Source organism: Agelaius phoeniceus, chromosome 21 (assembly GCF_051311805.1).
Source record: "Agelaius phoeniceus isolate bAgePho1 chromosome 21, bAgePho1.hap1, whole genome shotgun sequence".
In the NCBI taxonomy this organism is placed as follows: domain Eukaryota; kingdom Metazoa; phylum Chordata; class Aves; order Passeriformes; family Icteridae; genus Agelaius; species Agelaius phoeniceus.
In genome coordinates this window covers 9068741-9095376 of record NC_135285.1, presented here as the reverse complement: position 1 = coordinate 9095376, position 26636 = coordinate 9068741, and the positions used below count along the sequence as shown (strand labels likewise).

The window sequence follows — 26636 nt, the reverse complement described above, 5'->3', positions numbered from 1 at the left end:
TATCCAGTTATTTGGGGACTTTGCAGCTGCATTTGCACTACAGAGCCCCTGTGGGGTAGAGAAAGAATGAAATTAAATTAAATTACCTTATAAATATTGAGCACAGCAAGGACAGCAAACATTTCTGGGTGGCACAAGTAAAACTGTCCCTCTGGTGCTGCTGTTCCTGGCTTTTTTGAAGATGCATGAGGGACATTCTTTAAGACAATTTTTCCATGTTTCCCCTTTTAGATCTTGACCCGATGGCCTGAGGATATCAGAGCACCCACAGCAGATAAAAAACCACCCGGGCAGAGCCCCTCCTGCCTTGCTCAGGTGTCTCAGGTCAGTGAGAGTTTAGCAGAAGTTAAAGAGAAATCTTCATTGTCCAAAGCTCTTCTCTGAGCTTTCACACAGAGAACAAGATGTTGAGGAAGTTCCAGCCCTCTGTGCAAGGAGCAGCTCTGAAAGAAAGGTGTCAAATCCAGAATTCAACTGACCCATAACAAAAACACCAAGTTCCAGTTTTAGTAAAATCTAGATGCCCAGAAGCATCATTTATTGCAAATCAGTTAACCAAAAAAAATACATCATTTTTGCAAACTACAACTTTGCATGTAGATAACTTTATTACAGAAGATATCTTTTCTTAAACTACACTCTAGTTTATAAAACATAGGAAGATTCAACACCACGTGATGTTTTTATCACTCATATTAGGCGTGTCACAATAACAATGGTCTGAAATGTTAACTAAGATGAGTGCTCAGCAAGGCACTGTGCCTTGAGAAATATCCATTTTATTTGGTGTTCTAATAGAAAGGAATGAGGAAAAGGAACCCTTTTCTTAGGTTTTCTTGATTAACTGCTCTCTATCTGCCTGTCCCATGCACATTATCTAGTCTTAGGGTGTCTGCTTGCTTTTGCACCCGAGTGAGTGATATTCCAACACCTCTATAAGGTGATATATTTATGATATATTTAAGACTTGCTCATTTAGATTTTTGAAACAAAATCCACCTTTTCTTGAAAAAAAAAAAACCAAAAAAACCAAAAACCGAAAAACCCCCATATTTACAAACATTAAATCTGCCACAGGCTTATACTATATTTTACATGATACACAGAAAGAGTGCACATCAATATAAAAAAAGATGCATCACTCCAGGCTAACGTCACAGAACAAAATGTCAACATTTCACAGCACAGCTGTGCTGGCCCCTCGCCCTCCAGTTTGGCCAGTCCAGCCTCCCACCAAAACCAGCAGCACATCCCACTGGGCACCCAGTGAGGGCTCTGCCAGAGGAGCACGTGGGGGTGGCAGTGTGATAATGCTTTGTAATCTCACTCAGGGTGTCTGCACTGCCAGACACACCTTCTTCTAAAAAATAGGCAGGCCATCCTTAAAATAAGGATGTGGTTTACAAAGTTTATATTGGCATTTGTTTCTTAAAACAGTCACTCAAACACGAAAACAAAACAAAAAATCAGTAAAGATATTCAAAGTAAAATTAAGTCTCTTTTGTGTATATACTCCATAGTTATGGGCTTGCTCTCTTGGAAGTTTGGTAAATACATTTCTTTTTGATGGGGGACAGTATTCATGTTTTGTAGGGTTTTTTTTAGCTTAGAAACTGTTCTTACAGGTCTATAAATCCTGATTTTCTTTCTCCTTTTTTTTTTTTAGATCATAAAAATCATTTAAATATATATATTTTTATATATATAAAAACAAGAGAGAACAAAAATTTCTATTATCAAGGCAAATGTACAACTATATAATACTGAAATTTAAACAAAGATTCATGACTGGTACCATAAAATGTCCTCTCATATAATTGCAAAGGAAACATTTTAAAGTACATTTAAAAAATTTGTCCATACTTAATTTTTTTCCCCTTAAGGAGTGGTACTTTGTCAATTTTTCCTTCCCCTCTTCTTTCTCACCTCCCTTTCTGAGTTGAAAGAGAAAAAAAATAAATTAATGGCATTTCAGAATCACAAATCGTTGCTTATAGCTTTACATAAACATTTCCTCTCAAATCAAACACAATGAACCCCCCCAAACAAAAGAGAACATCCTATAAAAACCTAATTTGTTGATTTCTTGAAACACAACTGGTGTCCCACACTGAGTTCTTAACAATAGAACATATAAATAAAAAGGCAGTGTTCTCATGTAAAATAAAAAGTACATAAATAAATACTAAAAAAAAAAAAAAGAATTAATTCGTCTTTTTCTTGTCTTTTTTTTTTTTTCTTTTTTTATAAAAACATATTTAAAAAGGATCCTTTAATAAAAGCATCCGATGTCCTTTTAGAAAAGATCTCCCTCGAGCTTCTGGCTCGCAGCGAGCGTCTCTACAACCCCTTTTTTGTTTTTACTTGAAGGCCTCGGGGATGTGTCCCATCTGTGACTGCATACTCGTGGGAGGGCTGGAGATGCCCTCGGACCAGTCGGACACGTTGGAGTGAGGAGAGGAGCTGGACCACTGGTCCGGAGACTCCGGCGACGGCGTCAGGAAAGGGTGGTCGGGCACCTGCAGCTGGTGGCTGGGGGTGTTGTCCAAGGGGGAGGAATAACTGTGCTGGGAAGGAGGGGTCAGGAACTGCGTGGTGGTCATGGGCTGGGCGAGGGAGGAGGGCAGGGAGGTGGGCAGCAGCTGGGAATCCTGCGGCAGGATGGTGTGCACGGCCATGGCGCCGCCGCTCACCGGCTGCAGCTCGGGCTGGCTCAGCTCCGTACCGAGGAAATTCTGGCCCAGGTTGGAGCCGTTGGGGTTGTGGTGCTGCTGCGGCTGCTGCGGCGCCTGCTGGGGCTGCTGGGGCTGCTGCTGCTGCTGCGGGGGCTGCAGGTTGGGCTGCTGGAGCTGCTGCTGCTGCTGCTGCTGCTGCATCTGCTGGAGCTGCTGGCTCTGCATCAGGTGGGGCTGGGACGCCAGCCGGGTGTTGGGCATGGCCTGGTAGCTCATCATCTGCGACAAGCTGGTGGTGGGCAGCCCGTTGTGCAGCGAGGTCATCATGCCGTGCTGCAGGTTTTGGGGCTGCTGGTGAGCCCCCGGCTGCAGGTTGCCTCTCAGGGGGTTGTACTGGCTCTGCACCATCCCGTTCTGCAGCCGGGTGAGCCAGTCACACTGCCCGTTCAGGCTGGCCCCGCTGCCCACCGAGAAGCTCATGGGGGCACTGCTCATTGCCGTGCTGGGGCTGGACACCGGCAGGTGGGACAGGCGCGGGGGCACCGAGTCGAAGCCCATCCTGCTGGAGCTGCCCATGGCCATATCCTGCTTGCCCGCCATGTTGAGGTGGTTGATGCTCAGGTGGGCGTCGGGCATGCCTGGCAGGTGGTTCAGAGGCATGGAAGGGGACTGCTGGAACGGAGAGGTCATCAGCGGGGGAGAGGCCACGTCCGAGAGGTACCCGTGCGGCGACTCCAGGGAGTCCACGGGCGACAGCACCCCGGAGTTGTCAAGCAGACACCCTTTTCCATCCTGCGACTTTTTCCTCCGCGCTTTGAGGTCTTTGGCGTCCTTGCCGTTGCAGCTCAGCCCCTTGGTGCTCGGCTTCCTGGCCTTCTTGCCCTGCACGGCGGGTTTGAGGTTGCCGATGTAGCTGCTGGGGGAGCAGAGCGGGGGGGACAGGGTGGGAGCCCCCAGGGGCCCGTTGTGCAGCGTGGGGCTCCGCACCAGGTTGTACTCGTCCAGCAGGCGGACGATGTCGTGGTGCATGCGCTCCTGGGCGATGTCCCGCGGCAGCCGGTCCATGTGGTCCGTGATGTCCCGGTTGGCAAAATGGTCCAGCAGGACCTTGGCGGTCTCGTAGCTGCCCTCTCTGGCTGCCAGGAACAGTGGGGTCTCCTCCTGCAAAGCCAGCAAGGTTTGGTTAGGGTTGAGTTCATAGATTCTCCTGGCTAAAGCTGCTCTAGGCTCCACACCCATGTTGTTGGGTGGCCACCATCTCTGCTCTGGGAAGGGTTTGCTCCTTCTTTTTCCTACCCTGCAGAGCCATGTCCTTGTACTGGTATCAAGCCAGGAACCCTATGAGTGGCCCCAAAGACACTGCTCACCAGGCACTGCATGGCCCCTCAACACCACCCCTACAACCAAATCCCACAGTGCTCCTTTGAGCTAAATCCAACTTCATTCACAGCAGAACAATCAAATTAGAGTCTCAGTGCCAGACATTTGTATTTTAGCCAGAAATTACTCTTTAACAGACTCCCCAATTGGTTCTTCACTCGTATATATCAGCCTAGGACATCCTACCTTATTATTCTGCATGTCCTTATTGGCACCATTCTTCAGGAGCACCATTGCAGCTTCCACATTATTCACAGCAGCTGCCCAGTGCAGGGCTGACTTGCCTGGAGAGGAAAACCATGAAATACAACACACATTAGAGAGTGCTGAGGTCCACAGCAAGCAGCCCTTCTGTCCCATGTCTGGGACAAAACACCAGTTCATGGTGTTTTAGCTGCCTCAGTACCTAAATCATCCACGGCGTTGACGTCAGCATGGCAGTTGATGAGGTCATCCAGCATCCCCTCCACAGCCAAACGAGCAGCCAGGATCAGGGGAGTGGTCCCGTCGTGCATTCGGGCATCCAGGTCTGTTGCCCTGTTCCTAATCAGGATCTGCCACAAGCAGGGCCAAAGCAGAGGGAACACAAACGTTAGGAGGGGCAGACAGCAGCGCACCCCAGGTATCTGAGGACCTGCAATGCCCTTTCCAAAGGTTCATCTCTCCAGTTCTGCTCCCAGTCCAGGGCTGCTGCCATGGTGCTGCTCCCCAATATAGCAGTGCTGAGAAGGCCCCGACGAAGGAGGAATGATGAGGAGGACTCCATCTTATCAGAAGGCTAATTAATTACTTTATTATACTATTTATTCTATACTATATTACATCCCTATTACATTACATCTAAACTGAATCTGCCCAGCACTCAACCCTGCACACACTGCACTCCAACTGCCCAGAATCTCCTGACTGTCAGCCCACAGTCTCGACACACACACACACACCTGGCCCTGACAGGCCAAGGAAACAAAACACCATGACTTTGGGCAAACAATCTCCATATCGCATTGTACTTCTGCACAAGCACAGGCGCAGAAAATGAGATAAGAATATTCTTGGGAAGAACTGCGCCTTGCTTTTCTCTCTGAAGAGAAACGTGTGGCTACACCCTGAGACAACAGGGGCTTCATTTTTTTACGACTGTCACCCCACACCTTGCCCAGGCGAGCAGGACACCCTGCGATAAAACCCTTCTTGTAGCACCACGATTTCCCCCCAAAAACCCCCAAACTAGCAGGGTATATTTTTAATCACAGCTTACCTGGAAGACTCCTTGCGCGTCGGCAGAGACGGCGGCGTGCAGCGGCGTGCGGCCCATGTTGTCCTGGATGTTGGCATCAGCGCTGGCCTCCAGCAGGCGCTTGGCAGCGTCCGAGCGTGAGTACCTGGCGGCCAGGTGCAGGGCGGTCTCGCCCGTGCGGTCGGTCTGGTTGTGCAGGCTGGCCCCCTGGTAGATGAAGTCGGAGATGACGGCGGGAGCGTCGTCCTCCTCCTCGCTGTTGCCGGTCTCCAGCCCTCCGCCGCTGCACGAGGCGATCATGAGGGGGGTGAAGCCGTCTGAAAGCACAGGGGAGCCCAGGATGAAAAAGGATTTTTACCCTTGTAATGCAACAGGGCTCTGGCAGATGCTCTGCCTGAAATAGATGCTTATTCTCCTGGGTGCACCGAGACTGAGTTCCTGACTAGTTCTGAACATCAAACAGGAATATGCTTCCTCTGATATGGATCTGAAATTCCTTAGTGGTATCTCACTGCTTTTCCTATTTCATCTGCGCCATGTAAGGTGCAGTTTGTAAGGAAGGCTGCTCAAAGCAAATAGAGTATGGTAAATACCTTCATTATTTCAGAGGACAGTTTCACAGACATGGGGAAGACCAAGTGTTTGTAAGAATTTAAAAAGCTACTAACCATTGTAAAAAACCTTAATGGAAGGCTGTGAAATGAACAGGTTGAGTGGGAGGAGAAGAATATAGGAGCAGCAGACAGATAACCTGGGTGATTTAATAGGTACTTCTGTAATTTCCACCTCAGTTACTGAACAAAAGAGCTCTCATGGAAAGCAAAATGTGTCAGGGTCCCTCTCTAAATCACACACAACAGCAACCCTGTGGTGCAGAGCTTGTAGCAGTGACTCTGCACCAGCAAGGGACAGGGGGGCCTGTGGGGCTGCTCCTCTCTCTGCAGGGGCTCAGGGAGGGTTCCACATGAGCTGCCAGCCAGTGCAGAAGTGCAAGGGGTGCTTACCCGGCCCTCTGACGTTGACATCCATGCAGTCAGCATCGATTTCCCCCTGTGGGGGCGTCGGGGCCATGGAGGAAATGCGCAGGTCAGCGGCGTCCAGGTGCTGCTGTGTCCACTGCCTGTGATCCGTCTGGTCATCCGTGTCCGGCAGCATTGCCTGCTCCTCATACTGAGGGAAACAGCAGGGAGTGAGCCCCCAGGAAAGCACCTGGGCTGAGCTCCAGCCTGGGAGGCTCTGCAAGGCTCCAAGGTGTGTGTTTGTCACAGGCAGGTTTGCAAAGAAGCCGAGAGCAGCAATGAGGGGCCCTGAGGGTCCCTCTCCTCCTTCTGTGACAAACCCAGGAGTGACTGCCTGTAGCACAGGCAGGGAATGTGGCAAAGGGCTTACCCTGAACTTCTTGGTGTCCAAAGTCTCCTCATCACCCCACTCATTCTGGTTGTCATCCATCAGCGTGCCATCCGAAGCATTTTTGAGGGGTCTTTAAAAATAAAACCACATAAAAAGTTAGCTCCTCTGCAGGAACTGTTTGTGATGTTTGTACAGGCACAAACTGAAAGAAGAATCAACGAATTTCCAGGAGGTTCCCCTCAGGCTGCATTTCATTTTTTACCGAGTGCAAAAAAGATTAAAAAGCACAGACCATACAGAACACTGCTTTTTTCCTTCATGCAGAACTTTAAGACCCCTGATTCTTCTCCTCCCTGCCACACCACTACAACACACAAAACTCCAGCAGGCTCTCCCGGCAGAGCCCTGCCCCGTGCCCATCGTCTCAGCAAGCAAATTACTCACTTCAGTCCAACAGAATCCTCCCCGAGGGGCTCCCGTCGCTTCTTCTTGCTGGACTCTGTCACTTTGAAGCCCTCTGGGAACCAGAGCTGCCCATGCTCCCTGCGGCGCTTGCGGTTCACCAGCACTCCCAGCCCGATGAAGGCCAGCAGGACCAGCGCGGCCACCACCACGTACATGGGATACAGCTGGGAGTTCTTCGTGGGCTCTGCTGTTTCACCTACACAACAGTGGGGCACAGAGAGATGCTGAGACATTAAGCTGCATAGCAAACCAGGGACGGAGTGGAAATGAAGGAAAATTTGTTAATAGAGGTACCTTAAGTCTGATCTAAATCACAGCAGCCCCCCCCCACCACCCCCCCCACCAAAATAAGGTCATTTTATACGCTATTAATCAGAATTGCAAACTATCGGCAAATTCTCGGCTGCACAAGGCAGCCTGCACCAGGAGACAGCTTCACTTTTTTCTCCTTTAAGGAAAAGGATTAGCAAACTTCAAATCATTGCGCTTGCATTGAGCTGTTAAGACAAAAGGATTTAGGGGGGATTTTCAAGATACAAACTTCAACTCCTTGCATGTCACTGATTGATTGGAGCTGCTTGGGTTTTCTTTTTCTTTTCTTTTTTTTTTTTAATAACTTTTAGAGTGATAATGATTTTGAAATAAAACCTGGAATAAGCAAAAATAATAAAGCGGGCTGGCAATTTTTTTAAAGAAAAGACTTAAAGGAAAAAAATATATATATGTGAGGTTATTAAAACCAAACTGTGCTCAGTGCAGCCAATTGACAGATAACTAAACTCAGGAAAGGCTGGAAAGTTTTGGCTGTCTCTCCTCCTCAAGTGACCAGCTGTACTTACTTTTGACAGCTTCTATTTTGTAGGGTATGTTCAGGTTGCCAAGGGAGGCCAAGGCTCCCAGGAATGCTGCCACATCAGTGGCACTCTGGAAGCACTGGGAAGATGACTGGATGCACTGACGGTTATCAATTTCCAAGTAGACAATGGATCTGTGAGAGAGAAGAGTCAATAAGGAACAGGGAGAGATGACCACACCGAGGACATGGCCAAGCCCTGTCTCCTTTCCCTCTTTAACCCCCATCAGTGGGAATTAGAAGTGGGAACCCATCTCCTTGCTCCCCTGTGGCTCAAAGCCTGCAGCTCACACTCATGGTCTGTTGGATTTGCCTCAGTGAATGCTGTAAAATCCAGTTCTTTATCTACAGGAATGGAAGGGAGTCCCTGCTTCACAATGTTTTATAATTACCCAGACACTACAGTATCTTAAATAATGCTGTTTGGGAGCCTTCAGATGTTCTCATATCAGTTTCCCTGCTCTAACTCCTTTGCTTTCAGGGGTTTTTGATTGAGTCCATGGAGAGGGAGCAGGTTAGATGTGTATGTTTACACCAAAGATCTCCAAACACAGATTGCAGTAATTGAGTTTTACAACAAAGCTCTAGAAAGCATTTCCCAGGGAGAAAATGAGCCTTAACTTAATGACTTCCTGAAGTCAGACAGTCAGCCAGGCCAACCTCTGCTTCCAGGTCCCACCCAGCCCAGCCCTGGCTCCCAACAATGCCCAGGACTCCTTCAATCGTGAGAGTCAGGCAGCATTGTATCAGGGACTCCTGAATGATCTCTCCATTTTCCCACATGAGAGCAAAATCTGGTTTCTGTTCACACAGAAAGCAACATCTAAATACAATTATCTGGCCTACATCCTTCCCTTCCTAGCGTGTTACTATTATCAACACACAGAGAACACACTCTGAGTGCTGCTCAGAGAAAATGGAACCCTCTTACCCTCTGATGTCCATCTGATCGAGCTCCCTCTTCTGCCTCCTGCCAGCCCTGGAGTAGAGGCTGCTCTTCACTTTGTTGATGACAGCACTGGACATATCTGACCAGTCCTCTGTGGACCTCTTGATGTAGTGTTTTTTCAGCTCCTCCTCGTTGCCATAGTATGGGAAGATCATATACTCCCCCTTGGGGTTCTTCTTGAAGACCACGTTGGTGTGCAGCACGCGGCTCAGCTCCCTCAGGAAGTTGAAGGAGTTGTTCTTCAGGTTCTCGGGGGTGATGAGGACCACCACCACCAGTGTGCCATCTGCCAGCTTCTCTGGCATGTTGTTTGCACAGTCCAGACCATCCCACTCGCACTCAAAATTGTTGCAGCCCTGGTCGCAGTGCCCATCTGAGAAGTGATCTTTGCAGTACTGGTCATACAGAGGGCTGGGTGGAGGAAGAAACAAGGCAGAAGAAAGAATTAGACCAAGTAGTGCAAAAAACACCTATCTGCTGAGAAAAGCAGTGGTGGTCTCTCTTTTGTATAAATGTTCTTCACCCTGACAGACACTAAACCAGTTTACATAGAAAGCAGCTGTGTCATGCAGCACTGTGAAGCATTCACCGCTGCAGGTGAGAGAGAGCAGCTGTTAAATTATAAAAGAAAAAGGGACAAATTGCTGTGAGTCAGAGAAGGCATGGGGACACAGAATAGTTACTAAGACCACAGTTGGTCCAGGAATCTGGGACTAAGTTCCTACTGTTGCCAAAGACAATGTTTGGGAAATGCTTGGATGTTAACATCATCGTGTTTCCTGGCTGCTTTTCCATCTGGGGTCTCCCTGCCTTGAAACTGACTGTGTTACTGCTTTGAGTTGGAGAAATCACTTCTGTGGAGTGATACAAGAAAGGACAGGGAGGCCATCTGCAATGAGTCAAACCCAGAGAGCTTCCAAGTAGATGTAAACTTAGAAGGACCACAGGGAGATGTGATTGCTTGAGCTGCTGCCCCACAGGCAGCAGAACAAAATGTTGGGAATGAACAGCAGGCCTGAGTCTAGGAGCTTTACCAGAACAACCAGGGGGTCACCAGAGATGCTGACCCTGATGGGCCTCAAAACAAGAAGGTGTTAAAGAAGCCACTTACTTGCACTGCCCCTCGTACTTCTGGCAGTCAAACCCATCGTAGAGGCAGCCAGCATTATTGCACTGAGAGTCACACTTGCCATCATTGAAATACTTCCAGCACTGCAGGGACTGGGAGCAGTTCTTCCAGGGGTCGTTGAAGTTGAGGGAGCAGTCGCCCCCGTCCCAGCCGCAGGCGTGGTTGTTGCATTTCCCGTCGCAGATCTTGTTGCCGGCGTAGCCCGCGCACACGGCGATCTCGCACTTCTCCTCGATCTTGGGGGGGATGATGTCCTGCCCGATGCCCCCCTGGAAGTCGAAGTCCAGGATGTGGCAGTTGAGGCCGTTGAAGTTGGCGGGGCAGTTGCAGCGGTAGTAGGGGGAGGCGTCGCTGAAGAACTCGCAGGTGCCCCCGTTGTAGCAGGGGTTGGAGGTGCAGGGGCTGCTGGCCGGGTACTGGCACTCGGGGCCCGTGAAGGCTGGAGTGCACATGCACTTGGAGCTCTTGTGGATGGAGATGCAGGTGCCACCGTTCAGGCAGTGCAGGTTCCCGCAGGTGCGGGAGTCGTTCTCACAGGTGGCGCCCACGAATCCCTGGGGAGGGCACAGCAAGGAGGGAGTCAGAGCCACGGATGCTGTGCTATGAGCAGCATTAACACATGTGTGCTCTGGGAAACTAAAACCAGCATTAACACATGTGTGTTCTGGGAAACTAAAACCAGCATTAACACATGTGTGTTCTGGGAAACTAAAACCAGCATTAACACATGTGTGCTCTGGGAAACTAAAACCAGCATTAACACATGTGTGCTCTGGGAAACTAAAACCAGCATTAACACATGTGTGCTCTGGGAAATTAAACTCACCCTCTAAAACTGGTGATGGGCAAGAATAATCTTGAATGTAAAGCCCCTTAGAGCATCCCCTCAAAGTGAAGGGAGTTCTTCTCCATAGCTGCCTGTCCCACTTTGTGTGGTGAAAATAACATTCAGCCTGTTCTACCTTCAGGCCTGAGCCATCTTCTCCTTAACTCTATTCCAGCATCCTTGCAAGCATGGAGGGTGCACCTTTATGGATGCACCCACAGCAAAGCATCCTCCCATTCACGCCTATCCCAGCTGGGGAAGCCTCAGGGACTAAACTGGCCTCTTGACCACCCCTCATGCCCACGCTCATTCCCTCCTCCTGGGGAGGAGCAGGCACCTACCGGGGGGCACTTGCAGATGAAGCCACGGCCAGTGTTGCTGGCAACAGCACAGGTTCCCCCATTCCTGCAAGGTTTGCCCTTGCAGCCATCCACCACAGTGTCACAGCGACGGCCTGCGAGGGAGAGGAGCGTGTGAGGAGCAGAGGAAGGCAGGCCTGGGGGGACTGGGGGCTGCAGGCTGGGCCCTGGGAGCAGAGGGAATGCAGTGCTCACCTGCATAGCCAGGTCTGCACTCGCATTTGTAGTCGTTGACCCGCTGCACGCAGTTCTGGGTGCCGCGGGCGTCGCAGGGGTTGGACAGGCACTCGTTGACATCTCCCTCGCAGCGCTCCCCTACAAAGCCAGGGGGGCAGATGCAGCTGTAGCCACCTACCCGATCCTTGCACTTGCCATTGTTAAAGCACTTGGGCCCCAGGGTGACAGGATCAAAGAAAGGGCTGCAGTCATCCACATTGATCTCACAGTGCACCCCTAGAGAGAGGGGGGAACAACCCACACAGCTCATCAAACAGTATCGGGGGGCCCGCTGCTCCCTTGTGTCAGCCTGCCCTGCCCAGGGGCTGAGCCTGACCACGTCAGTGGCAGCCTGAGCCACCTCTGGGGCAGGAGGGACATGGCACCACGTGGCCAAGGCCCGTGGCCTTGATGGCTAAGCCCACGAGCAAACACAAACCTCGCCCGCTGCGTTTGCTGCCGCCAGCCCGAGCAGCTAATGAGCAGAATCCAAGGATATCTGCACTCAACCCACTAATGCCCCAGCCTGGGGAATTAATTTACCTTGAGTTCCTCTGGGGCAGGAGCATTTGTAGGTATTGATGAGATCGATGCAAGTTCCTCCATTCTGGCATGGGTGGGACAAGCATTCATTGATCTCCTCTGAGCAGTTAATTCCATGATAACCAGCCACACACTGCAAGGAGGAAAGAGAGGAACTATCAGAGAGGTTCCTTCCATTCCCATACAGCCCTAGGAGCATAGCCAGCACCCGGATCTCCAACTTGGTAAAGGGGCATCATGCAAGGGCAGCAGAAAAGCAGTAACTGAGGCTTCTCCCCTGGGAATTCCTGCCCCCCAGGCACTCACCTCACAGGAGTAGCCTCCCAGGTAATCTGTGCAGGTGGCTCCGTTCTGGCAGGGGTTGGGGGAGCATTCATCCACCTGCTCCTCGCAGTAGCTGCCGGTGTAGCCGGCTTGGCAGCGGCAGAAATGAGTGTTACCAGTGTCAACACAGAGCCCCGAGTTCCTGCAGAGGTGTGCTACTTCAATACCTGTCAGGGAGAGCAGAGTGAGATGCAGGGACCTTGGTGACACCCACACACCACAGGGCCATGTCCTGGCCACACACATCCCACAGGGAATCACAGCCTTGGGCGTGCATTGCTAGAGCAATCCTTGAGATCACTGTCCCAGAGATTCCCACCAAGAGAACTGGCCACATCCCCGCTCAGTGCCCAGCACAGGGGACACCTGGGACCCCAGCCTGGCCCCGTACACAGGGCAGGGCCTTACCTTGCTGCTTAGCAGCCACCTCGCAGGACACGCTGGGGACGTCGCAGTAGAGCCCTGTCCAGCCACTGTTGCACTCGCAGTGGTACAGGTTGCTGGTCTGCCAGCACTTGCCTCCGTTTTTGCAGGGTGAGGAGTCACACCAACGCACCAGGTTCTGGGGGAGCAGAGCAAGGGAGGAGGGTGAGGACCCAGCAGGGAGTGGAGATCGCGGTGACCCCCAGATCCCCACAGCAGTATCCACCCCAGGCTCCCATACCTGGCAGTTGAGGCCGGTGTAGCCCTGGGGACAGGTGCACTTGTACGTGCCATAGCTGTCCTGACACGTGCCCCCGTTGAGGCACGGCTTGGAGTCACACTCGTTGATGTTGTGCTCGCAGTAGCTGCCCGTGAAGCCGGGCAGGCAGACACAGGTGAAGGTGTTGATGCCATCCACGCATGTGCCACCGTTGAAGCAGGAGCTGGGGACACAGACACCACGCCCCAGTGAGCCACAGCTGGTCATGCCCCACTCCAAAGGCTCCCCACACCAACCCAGGCTGTGGGGCAGCACAGGGACCTCAGCCCCGTGTCCCAGCTCCAGGACTGTACCTCTCTGTGCAGTCAGGGGTGTTGTTCTCGCAGTGGATGCCGCTGAAGCCAGAGGGGCAGGTGCAGGTGTAGCTGTTGACGCAGTCGGTGCAGTTGGCCCCGTTCTTGCAGGGGTTGCTGGCACACTCATTGATGTCCTCCTCGCACTTGGGCCCACGGAAACCAGCCAGGCACTCACAGAAGAAGGTGCCAATGCCATCGGAACAGGAGCCACCATTGTGGCACGGATCTGGAGAGGAGGGACGTGCAGGTGAAGATGTGATGGGTCCAGCAGTGGTGCTGCAGCCCAGCCCAGGAGCTGCCCCACAGCACTGTGCCCATACACATCCCCTGGCCATGTGGAGATATGGGATGGGACTGAGCCCATGGACTGGGCAGAAGCCACACCAACCCCTCCAGGAGACTGGGCACAAGGAGAACCCATGGCACACACTGTCCCCCAGCCTCCTTCCTCCTGCCTTAGGCTGACACAGCTCAACAGCGACATGCCTGAAGTGGCCCAAAAGCCAACAGGGCTCGCAGCACAGCCCAGGCCACAGTGGCAGCCAGAGCTGGTCCATGCATGGGGAGGAGAATCATCCCAGCCCCAGGAAGGGTGATGAGGCCCAGGGTGGGCTGGGTGCAGCCCCTGCTCTTACTGGGCTTGCAGTCGTCGATGTCGGTGTCGCAGTTGCGGCCGGAGAAGCCGGTCCGGCAGGCGCAGCGGTAGCTCCCGTTGGTGTTCTGGCACGTGGCCCCATTCCTGCAGGGGCTCTTCACACACTCATTGATGTCAATCTCACAGGTCTGACCTGGGGACACAGCAGGACAGGGATTGTGGGGGCTGGGGGTGCTGCTGAAAGCCCCAGGGGTGACAATAACATCCTGGGCACCGCTCACACCAGGGCAGAAGGCAAGGGATGCAGGCAATGGTTGTGTCTCATCCACCCAGCTGAGCCATGGGGCAGGTCAGGACCCTCCCCAAGGCCTGGCTCCCTCCCCTGTGCCTTTCCCTCCCTGAGGGGAGCGAGGGGTTCTAACCCCAAAAGGGCCATGTCCATACCTTGCCAGCCAGGGGGGCAACTGCAGGAGAAGCTCTTGTAGTCCTCTGACTCCTGGCACTCGCCACCGTTCTTGCAGGGGCTGCCAGCACAGGGGGCCAGCACATCCTCACAGGTGGCTCCTGCACAGGCACAAGCACCCGCTGACACCCTCCACAAGGACAGGGGACCCAAGACCCTGCTATCCCTGTCCCCTGCCCTGGGCTGCTGCCAGTCTGGGGAAGGCTCTGCTTTTCCCCAGCACCCCAGGGCAGCCCAGATGGGGCTGTCTCCTCCATTCCAGGTCACCCATGACCCTGAACCCCCCAAACCTTTAAGCCCTGGCTATCTGGGCTGCATGACAGCACTGCACACTTCCTCTGGCAGGGAAGTGCTGCTCAGGGTGTCTTTTCCCCCTTGCTCTCCCTCCCCCCTTCCCTCTCCGCTGCTTTTCCTGTTTACGTCCAGCCAAGGGACACGTTCCCTCCGAACCCTTATCTTCCCTGTCAGCCAATATCTCCTGAACTGGCCTTTGCTATTTTCCAGAGCCTTCCCCTCCCCTGCCTGCCCAGTCCCCGTCCCCCCCAGGGGTTTCTATGGCCACTGGAGAGGGCAGGAAACAGCTCATGGCTTCCTGCGATTGTGCTGGGCTGGCGGGCGGAAGCGCGGGGCCGGCAAACAGGAATCGGCTCAGCAGAATCCCCCGGCCCCGCATCGCCCCTTCCAGCACAGGCACCACGGCTGGGCAATGTCAGTGGGGCAGCCCCTGGGTGCTGCTGCCCCCGAGCCACCCTCCAGGAGGAGGAGGAGGAGGAGGAAGAGGAGGGAGGGAGGAAGCTCCTGTAAATTTCCTCCGGCTGCACCGTGGAGAGGTGGAGCCGTGGCTGCGGGCAGGGCAAAGTGAGGGAAGCCTTCATGCTCAGTGCCAGCTCACTGCATGTGCTGGGGACCAGTTTGGTGTCACACGTGAAGCAGAAACTCCACAGAGCTGTGCTGGGGCACGGGGTGCTCCCCTCACCTGTGTAGGGCAGGAGGCAGTTGCAGGTGTAGCCAGCAACGTCATCAATGCACGTGCCCTGGTTCAGGCAGGGGTTGGAAGCACATTCGTTGATATTGGTCTGGCAGTTGGGGCCTGTGTTGAGAAAAATAGGCAGAAGTGGCTGTGATGGAGGTGTGCTGGTGGCAGGGGGCTGAGGGCACAGTGGGGACACGGTGGCAGTGACAACAGCACACCCATTGCCCTGGGAAAGCTTCCTGTGCTCAGCTCCAGCCCTGAACTCCAGGAGGGCTGCACTGCCACAGCTCCCAGCCACACCTGGGGCTCCACTGTCCCCAAAATGAAGCCTCCAGCCCACCCGGCATCAGGGAACACCCACCCACAGCTCCCACCCAGGCCTCAGTGTGGGGGAATGTGGCAGCATCCTTGGCTGCACCCTGAGAATCATGGAACCACACACTTGCTAATGCTGGAAAAGCCCTCTAAGATCACCAAATCCAACCATTAACCCAGCATCACTATGTTCCACATCCACACCCCTTTTGAGCACTTTCAATCATGGTGACTCCACCACTTCCCTGGGCAGCTTGTTCCAGTGCCTGACCACCATTTCCAGGAAGAAATTTTTCAGAATATCCAAGCGAACCCCCCACTTACCACTGAAGCCCTCCCTGCAGGTGCAGATGTAGCCACTGGTCATGTCCTTGCAGGTGCCACCGTTCATGCAGGGGTTGGATTCACACTCATTGTTGTTAATGTCACAGTTTGTCCCACTCCAGCCAGGGTCACAGTCACACTTGTAGCTTTGGGAAAAAATTGGGGCATAAACAGCTGGTCCATCCCAGCCCTCTAGGCTGCATCAGCCATCATTTATCCAGCAAATCCTTCCCTTCAGAGAAATATCCCATGGCACTGGCTCAGAGCATGGACAAGCACCAGCTCAGGGGACAGATGCTCGCCCTCCTCTAACCCTGACTTTGTGGGGATCCTTTGGTCCCTGCAGCCCCCCAGCAGCCCCGGCACCCTCCAGCCTACCCATTCAATCCATCGTGGCATTTCCCATGGATGCAGGGGTTGCTGTTGCACTCATTCACTTCAGACAGGCACTTGGGGTCGTGGAAGCCCTCGGGGCAGAGGCAGGTGAAGCCATTGATGCCATCCTTGCAGGTGCCCCCGTTGTGGCAAGGGTTGCTGGCACACTCGTCAATGTTGATGTTGCACATGCGCCCTGGCAAAGGGGGAGCAAGGAGCAGTTACCCCATGAGCATGAACAGCACGGGGTGGGGAGTGCACCCACCAGGCATTCCCCCCTCCAGCCACCCAGGGAGTGTCTGCTGGAAGCTGGGATCTCAGGACACACTCTGCTGGCTGCCCTGCAGGCAGGGTGACTTCACACCCTGCATCGCCTGCCTGCCTTCACTAAATGGGACTGGGAAGAGGCCGTGCCCTGGGCTGCTCTGGCCCAGGAGGGAACACCGAAGGGAGGAGGTTTCAGCCTGTAACCCTACCTGCCATGGCTGACAAAGCCAGGCTTTATTTCAGCTCCCGGCGGGCCCGAGGACAAGGGGCCGCGCGAGCGGGGAGCGGTGGGGGCTGCTCCCATCAAAGCCCTCCACCATTTCCAGCAGCCATCAAACAAACCAGTTGGACAAGGCAGCAACCTGATACCCATGGGAGTGGGCGCAGCAGGAGTCGAATTCGCAGCACCAGACACCCCTTTGATTTCGGACTGAGCCGGGGTCACCCTCCTGAACAAGCAGGAGTGCTGGAGGGTGTAAAACCTCCTACGAGCGGGATGGCAGCATCCCCCCTCCTTATTCCACCCTTGTCCTGGTTTTGTGAGGCACCAGCAGCTGCAGGTCCCCAGGGTGTGAGGCCCTGCTCTCACCTGTGTACCCCGGCTCACAGGTGCACTCGTAGCCATTGATCTTGTCGATGCACTTGCCGTAGTCACAGGGGTTGCTGGCACAATCATCCAGGTTGATCTCACAGTTGGAGCCTGGGGAGGAGAGGGGGTTTGTTAGGTGGTCCCCAAGAGGAGAGGAGTGTCATTAGAAGGTCCCCAGACTCGTCAAAGCAGTAAAATGAACCCTGTTGGCACCAACTGCCACTGCCGCCCCACAACAAAGCGCCTCCGCCATGGGCAGCTCCCGGCTGGGGCGCGGCTCCTGCCTGAGCCGGGCACCAAACTGGGAGAACTCGCCCTCACCCGGGATGCCCCAGGCCGGCCCTGGCACCAGGGTGGCTGCTGGTGGTGGCCCAGGGCCAACCTGCCCGAGGAAGAGGACGGGAGTGGGATGCTGCACCGGCACTGCCGACCCATGTGGAGCCACAGGGGTTCCCCTCCTGCTCACCCGTGGTCCCTTTGAGGCAGATGCAGTTGTAGGCGTTGTTCCTGTCCTGGCAGGTGCCCCCATTTTTGCAGGGCTGGCTCTGGCACTCGTTGATGTTGATGTCGCAGCGGTGGCCGGTGTAGCCGGGCTGGCAGAGGCAGGTGAAGGAGGCGATGCCGTCCTTGCAGGTCCCATAGTGGCACGGGTCAGGGTCACACTCATCGATGTCAATCTCGCAGTGAGCACCTGTGAAACCTGCCAGCAGCAGGAGAGACACAGGTGAGGGTGGGGGACACGGGGTGGGGGACACGGGGTGGGGATGGGGGACACTCCTTCCCACCCTCTCCAGGTGTGAGGCAGCGCGCTGTGGTGCCTTTACCTGCCCCGCTGTGATCTCTGGGACCCCCAGGAGTGGGGTGCAGGCAGGCAGCACCCCGATGTGCTGGTGGGGGGGCTGCTCAGACCCCAGCCCGGGGGCTTTGTCCCGGGGTGCACAATGCCCTGCATTAAAGCAGCCTGGGCTGCAAGCGGGGCCCCGCGCTCGTCCTGGCGCGCTCGGGGGGGGCTGGCTGCAAGCACCCCCCAATAATAACCCCCCCGGCAGCTCCTATTCTCCTGGCCAGCTCCCTCCCCGCCGGGTTTGGGGGTGGAGAGCCGAGGACAAAGTACAGCTTTGACTAGACCCCGCCAAGCCCACATAGCAGCTTTTCATCGGGGCTTGGCATTAGCAAGACACTAATTAGAGGCCATTCAGCTGGAAGATTTCTGGCGGGAGCTGCTCCACAAAAGAGCCACTGTTTGCCACCAGGGCTCAAGTCATCATTTTGTGCAACTGCTCCTTGGGTTTCGGTCGGCCAGCCCCCACGGCCCTGCACCTTGCATGCCCATAGAGGCAGCTTTATTCCTTCCTTCCTGCCTTCCCCCTCGCTGCGGGCGGGAGCACGGTGGGACGGCTGCTGCGGGGCCACACCTAAGGAGTGCCAGGCTCCACACACCTGGCTCCGGGGCCAGCAGGCTCCAGAGCTCGACTTGTTCTGCCACCCCCAGGGAAAGAGACATCCTGCCCTGCTGTCACATCAGCAGGGACCAACCTCACTGATGGACGGCTGGGGGACACCTGCCACAGCGGGTGCTCGCAGAGGTGGGCACTAAATGATTTGTCAATGTGGTTTTATAGCACATCACGGGGCTATAACCCCCGTAGCCCTCCAGCATCCCCTCACCTTCAGTGCACTCGCAGCTGTAGGTGTTGGGACCATCCACGCACTTGGCACCGTTCTTGCAGGGGGTGCTGGCACACTCATCGATGTCAAACTGGCACAGGTGCCCGTTGAAGCCTGGAACGGAGGGAGAAATCACATCCCTGCACACGGCTGGACCTGCCAGCCTCCCCTCCCGGCCGGGCTCCCCTCCCCACCAGCCTCCCCTCCCTGCCCGCCCCGCTCCCGCCGGCCCCGCACCCCGGCCGGGGCGCCGGGTTTCCATGGGGACGGCTGCTGGGGGCCCTGAATGCGGGGCTGCGACCCACCATTGAGAGCATCTTATTTACATCTCTAGAGGAGCAAAGTCTCTGAACTTCAAAACCTCCTTTCACAGATTAACCGTCTCCCCATTCTCCGCTCCACCCCGTGACTTTGACACCGCATTCAAAGCCGCTGGTGCGGCCCCCCCCCAGCCCCCAGCCCTCCTTCCCAAAGAGGGGCCTTTTCAAGTGCAAAGCCGTGGGGTTTAATCCTCCTTCCCCTCTCCCATGGGCGGGAGCTGGAGCAGCATGGCCTGCACGGGGCTCAGCCCCTCATCCCAATTGGAGAAGCTCCCTCCAAAGCATCAAGAGGTGCTCGCTACGCTCTCTCCATTTCGGAGGGCTATGAAATTTAAGGAGCCCATTCTTGGCTCGAGCCAGGATGCATCCTGGCTTTGTTTCCACCACGGTGGCAGTGGGATGGCTGCTGGCAGTGGGAGGGTGCCCGTACCAGTGGGGCACTCGCAGTGGAACTCGTTGATCTTGTCCAGGCAGTTGCCGTTGTGCAGGCAGGGGCTGCTGGCGCACTCATCCGTGTTGATCTCGCAGTAAACCCCCTCGTACCCTGCCGAGAGACCCAGCACTGTCAGCACCCTGGCACGGGGCTGGCACAGCCCCACTATGGGTTCCTAATCCCCGGGCACACCTGGATCCTCTGCCTTTAAAAGGCAGCTCAGGAGCTGTTCTACACATGGTGGGATTTGATGCACAAGCTGCTCCTGGGATCAACAGGTTTTGGCTCAATCCAAGCTGAGGTTGGCAAGAGGAGGAGCTCAGTGTAGGGCTGATGGTGCCCAAATCTCACTTCTTGTGCCCCCACCACACAACCTTTACTGAGCTCTTTCTTTTCAGTGCTGTCCCCAGGCACACAGGTGACGCTGACCCAACCCCACGCTGAGCTGAAGCTCAGGGCCACTCAAAGCCCACCCACTGCCCACCCCCAGCACCAAGGCTGAGTCCACAGGGCTGCCCACACACCGGGCATGCAGATGCACTGGAACTCCCCAATCTGGTCCAGGCAGGTGGCATCATTCTGGCAGGGGTTGGAGAGGCACTCATTGACATCAATCTCACAGCGAGGGCCTGAGTAGCCCTGCAGACACTGGCACTGGAAGGACCCTTGAGTGTTGATGCACTTTCCTGCGTGCTCACACGGATTGGCTCCTGTAAAACACAAGCACAGCTCTCAGGACTCGCTCCTGGCTGTGCCAGAGCCCTCCCCAGCCACGCTGCTGTCCCCCATGTGAGCTCACCCAGCGAGCACTCGTCCACGTCCTGGTTGCAGGCCGGCCCCATGTACCCCGAAGGACACGTGCAGATGGCTTTGCCATTGACGGGGTTGGTGTCACAGTTGGAGCCCTCGTTGCAGGGGTTGCTGATGCAGGCATCATCCAGGTGGCACAGCAAACCTGGGCACCCAAAGGCACGTCAAGGACGACGGGCACACGAGCCATTGCACCGAGGGGACATGCAGGGCAGGGGACAAGGTGGGGCAGGGCCTGACCTGTGCGGCCGTGGGGGCACTCGCAGTAGAAGGAGGCCACGCGGTCGTGGCAGGTGGCCCCGTGGAAGCAGGCGGCCATGGCGCAGTCGTCGATGTTCTCGCTGCAGTCCTCGCCCGTCCAGCCGTTGACACAGACGCAGTTGTAGCCGCCGTGGTTGTTGTGGCAGGTGCCACCGTTCTGGCAGGCGTTGGGCATCAGCTGGCACTCGTCCACGTCCTCAGTGCAGTACTGACCTGCCAGGGGACAGGGCACCTGCTTGGAGCTGGCACTGACCACTCCTGATGTGAAGCAGGACGGCTCTGCCCACACTGTGCCCATCAACCCCCCAAGCAGGACCAGTCCTCCCAGCCCAGCCCTGTGCCACCACCATTCCTGGCAGTACCTGTCCACTCAGGTGGGCACTGGCAGTTGTAGGTGTTGACGCCATCCACGCAGGTGCCCCCATTCTTGCAGTTGTTGCCCGGGCAGTCGTTGATGTTCTCCTCACAGTTCTGACCCGTGAACCCTGCACAGAGGAGACACCTGCCATGATGCCAACTCACCCACTGGCTGCGTCACCACCGTGCCCCTCACCACCCCCCGCCTCCAGCAGGTTCATTATCAGGTGCTGAGCGTGTGCCAGGTGGCTTTGAAGCAGCTGCCTGGTTTGATCTTCATCCCCATTCTGCCTCTGCACAGGGCAGGCTGGCCCTGCTGCCAGAGCCTCCAGCCCCGGAGACGCCTGCCTCGAGCAGTGGAGGATCTGACTCCACACAAGCCAGAACGAAGCAGGGCTGCTCCCACGAAGGCTTGTGGCACCCAGTGCTGAATCACCAGTGTTTCATTTCACTTGTAAAGAGCCTCAGCAGCAGTGCTTGCCCCTGAGGGGGATCCAAGTCCCTGCCAGAGCAAGCCAACATCCCACAGGGCGCTGGGCTCATCCCAGCCCACCTCCTGCTTGGGTTTGTTATCACCTCCAGCTGATAGCATGGAAACCCTGCCGCCCCCAGCCTCTGCAGCAGGAGCACAGCAGCCAGGCCCTCCTCAGGACATCTGCCAAGCCACCTCCGACTGACATTTGTGTTAAAAGCTGCATTTACTGTACGACCCTCAAAGCTCCCAACCCAGCTGCTTGGGGTCTGGGATGACAATGCCAGCCCACAGTGCCAGTGTCCAGCTGCAGCTCCCTCAAGCTCTCCAGGGCATTCTGCAGGTCCAGATCAGGCTGCTCTCCACCCAGGCACCAAAAAAGGTCACCTGCACAGGTAAGGACCAGGTGCCCAGACTCATCCTCTGTGGGACCCCAGACCCTGGCCCAGCTGGGAGGTTTCCCCTCACTCTCTCCATGTTTTCCTCTCCCCATCTCCAACACACGGGGAGCAGCCACAGCTTTTTATGACTGCAGATAACATTGATTTGCACCTCATTTTTAAGCAGTGGGGCTGAGCCTGAGCAGCCATAGCTCACAGTGCCCTAGATACCAGGATTAACTCATTTTGAACCATCCAAATGAGTAATTAGCACGGCAATTACTTTAAACTCAGGGTTACATTCTGCAGCGATGGCAAGATAAAACAGCCAAGATTAGTTTAACTTGAAGAAACCCGGTACAGCCAGGCCTCTCCAGGAATGAAAAGGGGACATTGTTCCACGTTTGCTGTGCCACATACCAGCATATCAATCACCCCCTTATCGTGAGCAGCAGCCCCCTGTCCCTCTGCTGCCTGCAGCTCCTGCACTGTGTGCCATGGAGGAGCTGCCGAGGGACCCCCAGTTCCCTGGGGCAGGGGCTGTGCCAGCCCACGGGAGGTGAAGCAGCTCCTGCAGGATGCAAATCTCCTGGAAGCAGCCCAGGGAGCCGCAGCTGGGTGTGACAGCGCCGGGCTCTGCCCCGGGCTGTGCCTCACCCCGCCGTGCTCAGTGAAAGTGCCTCAGTCAGCAGAAGGGCAGGGCAGGGCCAGCACAGCTCCTCCTGCACCTCCACCTGCCCATCCCTGCGGGACAGGGCTCCCAGGTGCTCCAAAGGAGCATCGCTCCGGGAGCTCGTCCTGGAAGGAACTGAACAGTTCCTTCCTGGCACTGCTGGCTCAGTCAGCCCCACACCTCCCTGTCCCTAAGGACAGGAGCTCTGCTCCAGCCTGGGTGAGGCGGGAGATCCTGCAGGGCCCTGTCTGTCCTGGATGGTTGATGAGATTGATTGCTGAGGTACTGCAGCCAAAAGCTTTGGGAAGGGGGTGGAACCTCTGAACCTGTGTCAGACATTCAGACAAGATCCCCCAGACAGCTCACAGGGATCACTCATCTGCCCTAACCCAGGCTGGGCTGCCAGCAGGGTGTGGGTGTCTGTGCCATCTGGGAGACCCCATGCCCACCCTGATGCCACGTCCCCAGCAGGGATGGGGCAGGAGCTACAGGAGGGAGGCTGGAGCTCCCCATGGCAATGCCCAGCCCTGCCTGGGGTGCAGAGCAGAGAAGCCACCCAAGCCTCACCCTGCTCTGGCCACTGCTGGGCTATGGGTGACCAGAGGATCAAACCAACCCCACAAGAGGCTCCTCAGGCACCACAGTGCTGCCCACAGCTTCCTTCCCAGGGACAGGGCGGGTGCATCCCCTCCACATCTGCCACAGCTGGCCAGTGTGGCCGGCTGGGGTGAGGACAGCACTCAGCCCAGGAAACACAACCTGGTCTGAGCATGGCTCTGGGCAGAAACTCCAGTTTCATTTCTCCAGCTGACCCAGGGACAGGGAGAGCTGCTCAGTCCCTTCTGCTCCCTGCCCTTACTGCACTGCAGACCCACTGTCTGAGGGCAGAAGTGAAAGGGCTTGCTAGGGTCAGGGAAGCCTTTCACAGCTGCTGTTCCTCTCTGGGGTTTGCAGGGTGCCAAGCTCCTTTCCAGGGTGCTAAGATTCCTTCCAGGGCGCTGAGCTCCCAGGACAGTGCCCACCAGGCCCCTCCACAGGAGCTCTCCATGCCAGAGGCTGCAATCCTGCTCCAGAGTTTGCCAGAGGGAGCAGCAGTGAGCACAGAGAGGGTCTTCCTTCCCCAGCTCCATTAGCACTCGGAAACTTTCCAAAATAGCCATTCCGGGCTAATTATTCCATTCTGGAAGTGGATTGAGCTAAAGCGGAAAAAGGCACTCTTATTCTGGAATATGAGCATCCGCACAGGGGCCTCTGCTCAAACAGTTGTTTTGGAAGAGCTATTTTGGTGGAGCACAAAGTATATAAAGCCCCCAGATGAACTCTCCTCCTCGGGCATCGCTGCCCAACGTCTTCCCTAAAACACAACCAGCCCACAGCCAGAGGGTTCTGCCTCTCCCAGATGGGAAATTCAGGCACCACTCATTTAGGGTGGACTAAGGTGCTGCCCCATGCCCTCCCCTCCCTACCTGGCAGGCAGGTGCAGTCGTAGGTGGTGTCCCCGATCTGGCGGCAGGTGCCCCCGTTCTGGCAGGGCGAGGGGTTGCAGGGCACGTAGAGGTGCTCGCAGTTCTGCCCCGTGTAGGCTGGCTTGCAGGAGCACTGGTAGGTGCCCACCTCGTTGGTGCAGCTGCCCCCGTTCTTGCAGACGGGCGGGGAGATGTTGCACTCGTTGACGTCCTGCTTGCAGTTGGCGCCGTGGAAGCCGGCGGTGCAGCGGCAGATGTAGTGGGCTTCGAAGGGCACGCACTGGCCCCCGTTGGCACAGGGGTTGGAGGCACAGGGGTCGGCCTGCTGGCAGGTTTTACCTGGGGAGGGCAGGGAGGGAGGGTGAGGATGCAAACAGCAGCTCAGCTCTTGGTGGCAGTTACCTACACTGAGGTGCAGACCTGCATCTGGGACTGGTTGTACCTGATCCCCGCACTGTGCAGTAGGGTCGCAGTTCCCTCAGCTGCCATCCACCCACCCCTAACCAGCTTTGCAGAGCACCCTCCCCACCTCCCCAAAGCCAAAATCACAGGCAGCTCTCCACCCTTGTGGCAGCTCTTGGTGCCAGTGATCTACACCAGGGTGCAGACCTGGATCTGGAATTGGTTGTGCCTGATCCCCCTACCTCAAACCACCACCCCACAGATCTGGGGCTGGTTGTACCTGATCCCTCCACCTCAAACCCCCACTGTGCAGTAGGCTCGCAGTTCCCTCAGCTGCTATCCACCCCTAACCAGCTTTGCAGTCCACCCTCCCCAAAGCCAAACTCAGGGGCAGCTCTCCAGCCCATCCCTCCCTGCCCGGCCGTGCCCCAGGTGCCCCCCTCACCTGACCAGCCGGGCGGGCAGCGGCACTTGTACTCGCTGAGCGTCAGCAGGTCGCAGGTGCCGCCGTTGCGGCAGGGGTTGCTGAGGCAGGCGTTGTCGCGGGGCGTCAGGCACAGCTCGTCGGTGAAGCCCAGGCGGCAGGCGCAGCTGTAATCCACCGTGCTGCCGCGCACCAGCGCCGTGCAGGTGCCCGCGTTCTTGCAGGGGGAGCTCAGGCAGGGGTTGGGCAGCTGGCACCGCTCGCCCACGTAGGCACCGCTACACCTGGCAGGGGTGAGGTGAGACACCGTCAGTGGGATGGCCCCAAGCGGCCCCAGGGCACCGTGAGCCCCGGGGACCGGCCCAGCCCCATCCAGGCTCTGCCCTGGCTGCTCCAGGCTGGGAAGGGGAGGATGAAAGGTGCTGGGAACAAAGGCGGCCCCCGTGGAGGGGCCTGCGCTGACTTGCAGAACCGCAGCCGCGGCACTGACATCCTGCGTCTCATCTCCCTCCCCTCCCTGCTGAACGGAGAAACCGAGGCACAAAGGACAAGAGGAGCATCCCCAAACCCACACCAAATCCACAGGGCCAGCCCTGCTCCCTGCCCACGCTAGAGTCTCTGCTGCACCAGGGTTATTTTTATCCTCCCTCCCTCCTAAATCACTCAAACACAATTAAGCAGGGGCTCAGCACTGGCTGGCAACAGGTGGGACAAGTTCCTGCTCCTCCAAGTCATCTGAGAGCTTCCCCAAAGGAAAACCCTGCACGAGGAGGGTGAGTGGCTCTGGCTGCTGCATCCCTCTGCGTGGGGGCCCTGACAAAAGAACCACTGATGCCACCACCAGCTTCACCATCTGTCACCACTGACCACCTGGGCTGGAGCTGGCACCAGAGATATGGGCAAACCCCACCAGCCATCCTGGTGGGCTTGGGCAGGATGTGTGGCTGGCAGGACTCTGCAGAGGGGGCAGGATGAGGATGGAGCAAAGCTGTGAACCTGACACAAAAAAATCCCAGGGATGAGGCACAAACCCCCCCGCCTGGGGGTAAGGCAACCCCAGCTGGAGGTGATGGGTGGGGAAGGTGACAGCACCTGGGGGTCCCCAGGGTGCTGTGGCAGGTCAGGCTCAGGGCACCACAAGCTCACACCTGTTGCCATCAGATCTGGTGGGACATCGCATTCCTGAGCCTCCTGCACGCCTCCAAGGCTCCTGTGGCAAGGGGACGGGCAGGGGGGGGGTCCCAGAGGATGCTGCAGAGCACAGCAGTCACCTGCAACCCCCAAAACAAGCCCGTGGGGCTCCTCTGGTGAAGCACAACCAGCAAACGCCACCCTCAGCCACTCCAGCCCGGAGCCACAGCGCTCTGTGCCGGCAGCAAGACCACGTTTCAGCCCAGCTCCCCCTCTCCTCCTACTTTTTTTTTTTTCTCCCTTTTTTTTTTTTTTTTTTAACCCAATTCTGATTTCATTGTTGGGGATTGTGTGAGAATTTGTCAGGATTCGGAGACATTTTGAGTTAATGAGACGGCATTATCCAGGCCAAATGAAAAAGAAAATGTGTATAATAATAAATCAGGGCATCTGCTCGGCACACAAAGGGCGGCGGGGAGCAGGTGTGCATCCTAATGAGGCTCGGCAGCTGCCGGCGCCCGCGGACGGACGGTGCCCGGCTCGCCGGCGGCTCCGAGCCCCGGGCGCCGCGGCCGCTTCTGGGTGGCTGCGCGGGGGAATGCGGAGCTTTGGGGCCGCCTGAGAAGGGCTCTT

At 56.0% G+C, this 26636-nt stretch overlaps 1 protein-coding gene across 2 annotated transcripts in view; it reads right to left on the bottom strand.

Annotated features, from left to right (window-relative positions):
* Nucleotides 1-504: 504 nt before the first annotated feature.
* NOTCH1 (notch receptor 1) overlaps nucleotides 505-26636 on the bottom strand; it is a 42879-nt gene continuing 16747 nt past the window's right edge. The window contains exons 3-34 of one of the 2 annotated variants that reach the window (XM_054646428.2): nucleotides 24894-25156; nucleotides 24047-24385; nucleotides 21061-21183; nucleotides 20678-20911; nucleotides 20427-20582; nucleotides 20152-20337; nucleotides 19625-19738; nucleotides 18875-18988; nucleotides 17673-17906; nucleotides 17207-17317; nucleotides 16354-16546; nucleotides 15976-16121; nucleotides 15340-15453; nucleotides 14345-14464; nucleotides 13941-14093; nucleotides 13303-13531; nucleotides 12971-13172; nucleotides 12715-12868; nucleotides 12289-12473; nucleotides 11983-12115; nucleotides 11419-11676; nucleotides 11206-11318; nucleotides 10021-10592; nucleotides 8892-9320; nucleotides 7947-8095; nucleotides 7087-7303; nucleotides 6682-6772; nucleotides 6297-6462; nucleotides 5314-5609; nucleotides 4462-4609; nucleotides 4242-4339; nucleotides 505-3836 (exon numbers count right to left, since the gene is read on the bottom strand). In XM_054646428.2, coding sequence (XP_054502403.1) covers nucleotides 2361-3836; nucleotides 4242-4339; nucleotides 4462-4609; nucleotides 5314-5609; nucleotides 6297-6462; nucleotides 6682-6772; nucleotides 7087-7303; nucleotides 7947-8095; nucleotides 8892-9320; nucleotides 10021-10592; nucleotides 11206-11318; nucleotides 11419-11676; nucleotides 11983-12115; nucleotides 12289-12473; nucleotides 12715-12868; nucleotides 12971-13172; nucleotides 13303-13531; nucleotides 13941-14093; nucleotides 14345-14464; nucleotides 15340-15453; nucleotides 15976-16121; nucleotides 16354-16546; nucleotides 17207-17317; nucleotides 17673-17906; nucleotides 18875-18988; nucleotides 19625-19738; nucleotides 20152-20337; nucleotides 20427-20582; nucleotides 20678-20911; nucleotides 21061-21183; nucleotides 24047-24385; nucleotides 24894-25156 — 7516 coding nt within the window. In that variant the 3' untranslated portion in view covers nucleotides 505-2360. The remainder of the gene's footprint in view (nucleotides 3837-4241; nucleotides 4340-4461; nucleotides 4610-5313; nucleotides 5610-6296; nucleotides 6463-6681; nucleotides 6773-7086; nucleotides 7304-7946; nucleotides 8096-8891; nucleotides 9321-10020; nucleotides 10593-11205; nucleotides 11319-11418; nucleotides 11677-11982; nucleotides 12116-12288; nucleotides 12474-12714; nucleotides 12869-12970; nucleotides 13173-13302; nucleotides 13532-13940; nucleotides 14094-14344; nucleotides 14465-15339; nucleotides 15454-15975; nucleotides 16122-16353; nucleotides 16547-17206; nucleotides 17318-17672; nucleotides 17907-18874; nucleotides 18989-19624; nucleotides 19739-20151; nucleotides 20338-20426; nucleotides 20583-20677; nucleotides 20912-21060; nucleotides 21184-24046; nucleotides 24386-24893; nucleotides 25157-26636) is intronic. The other variant, XM_077189140.1, reaches the window with a different exon arrangement.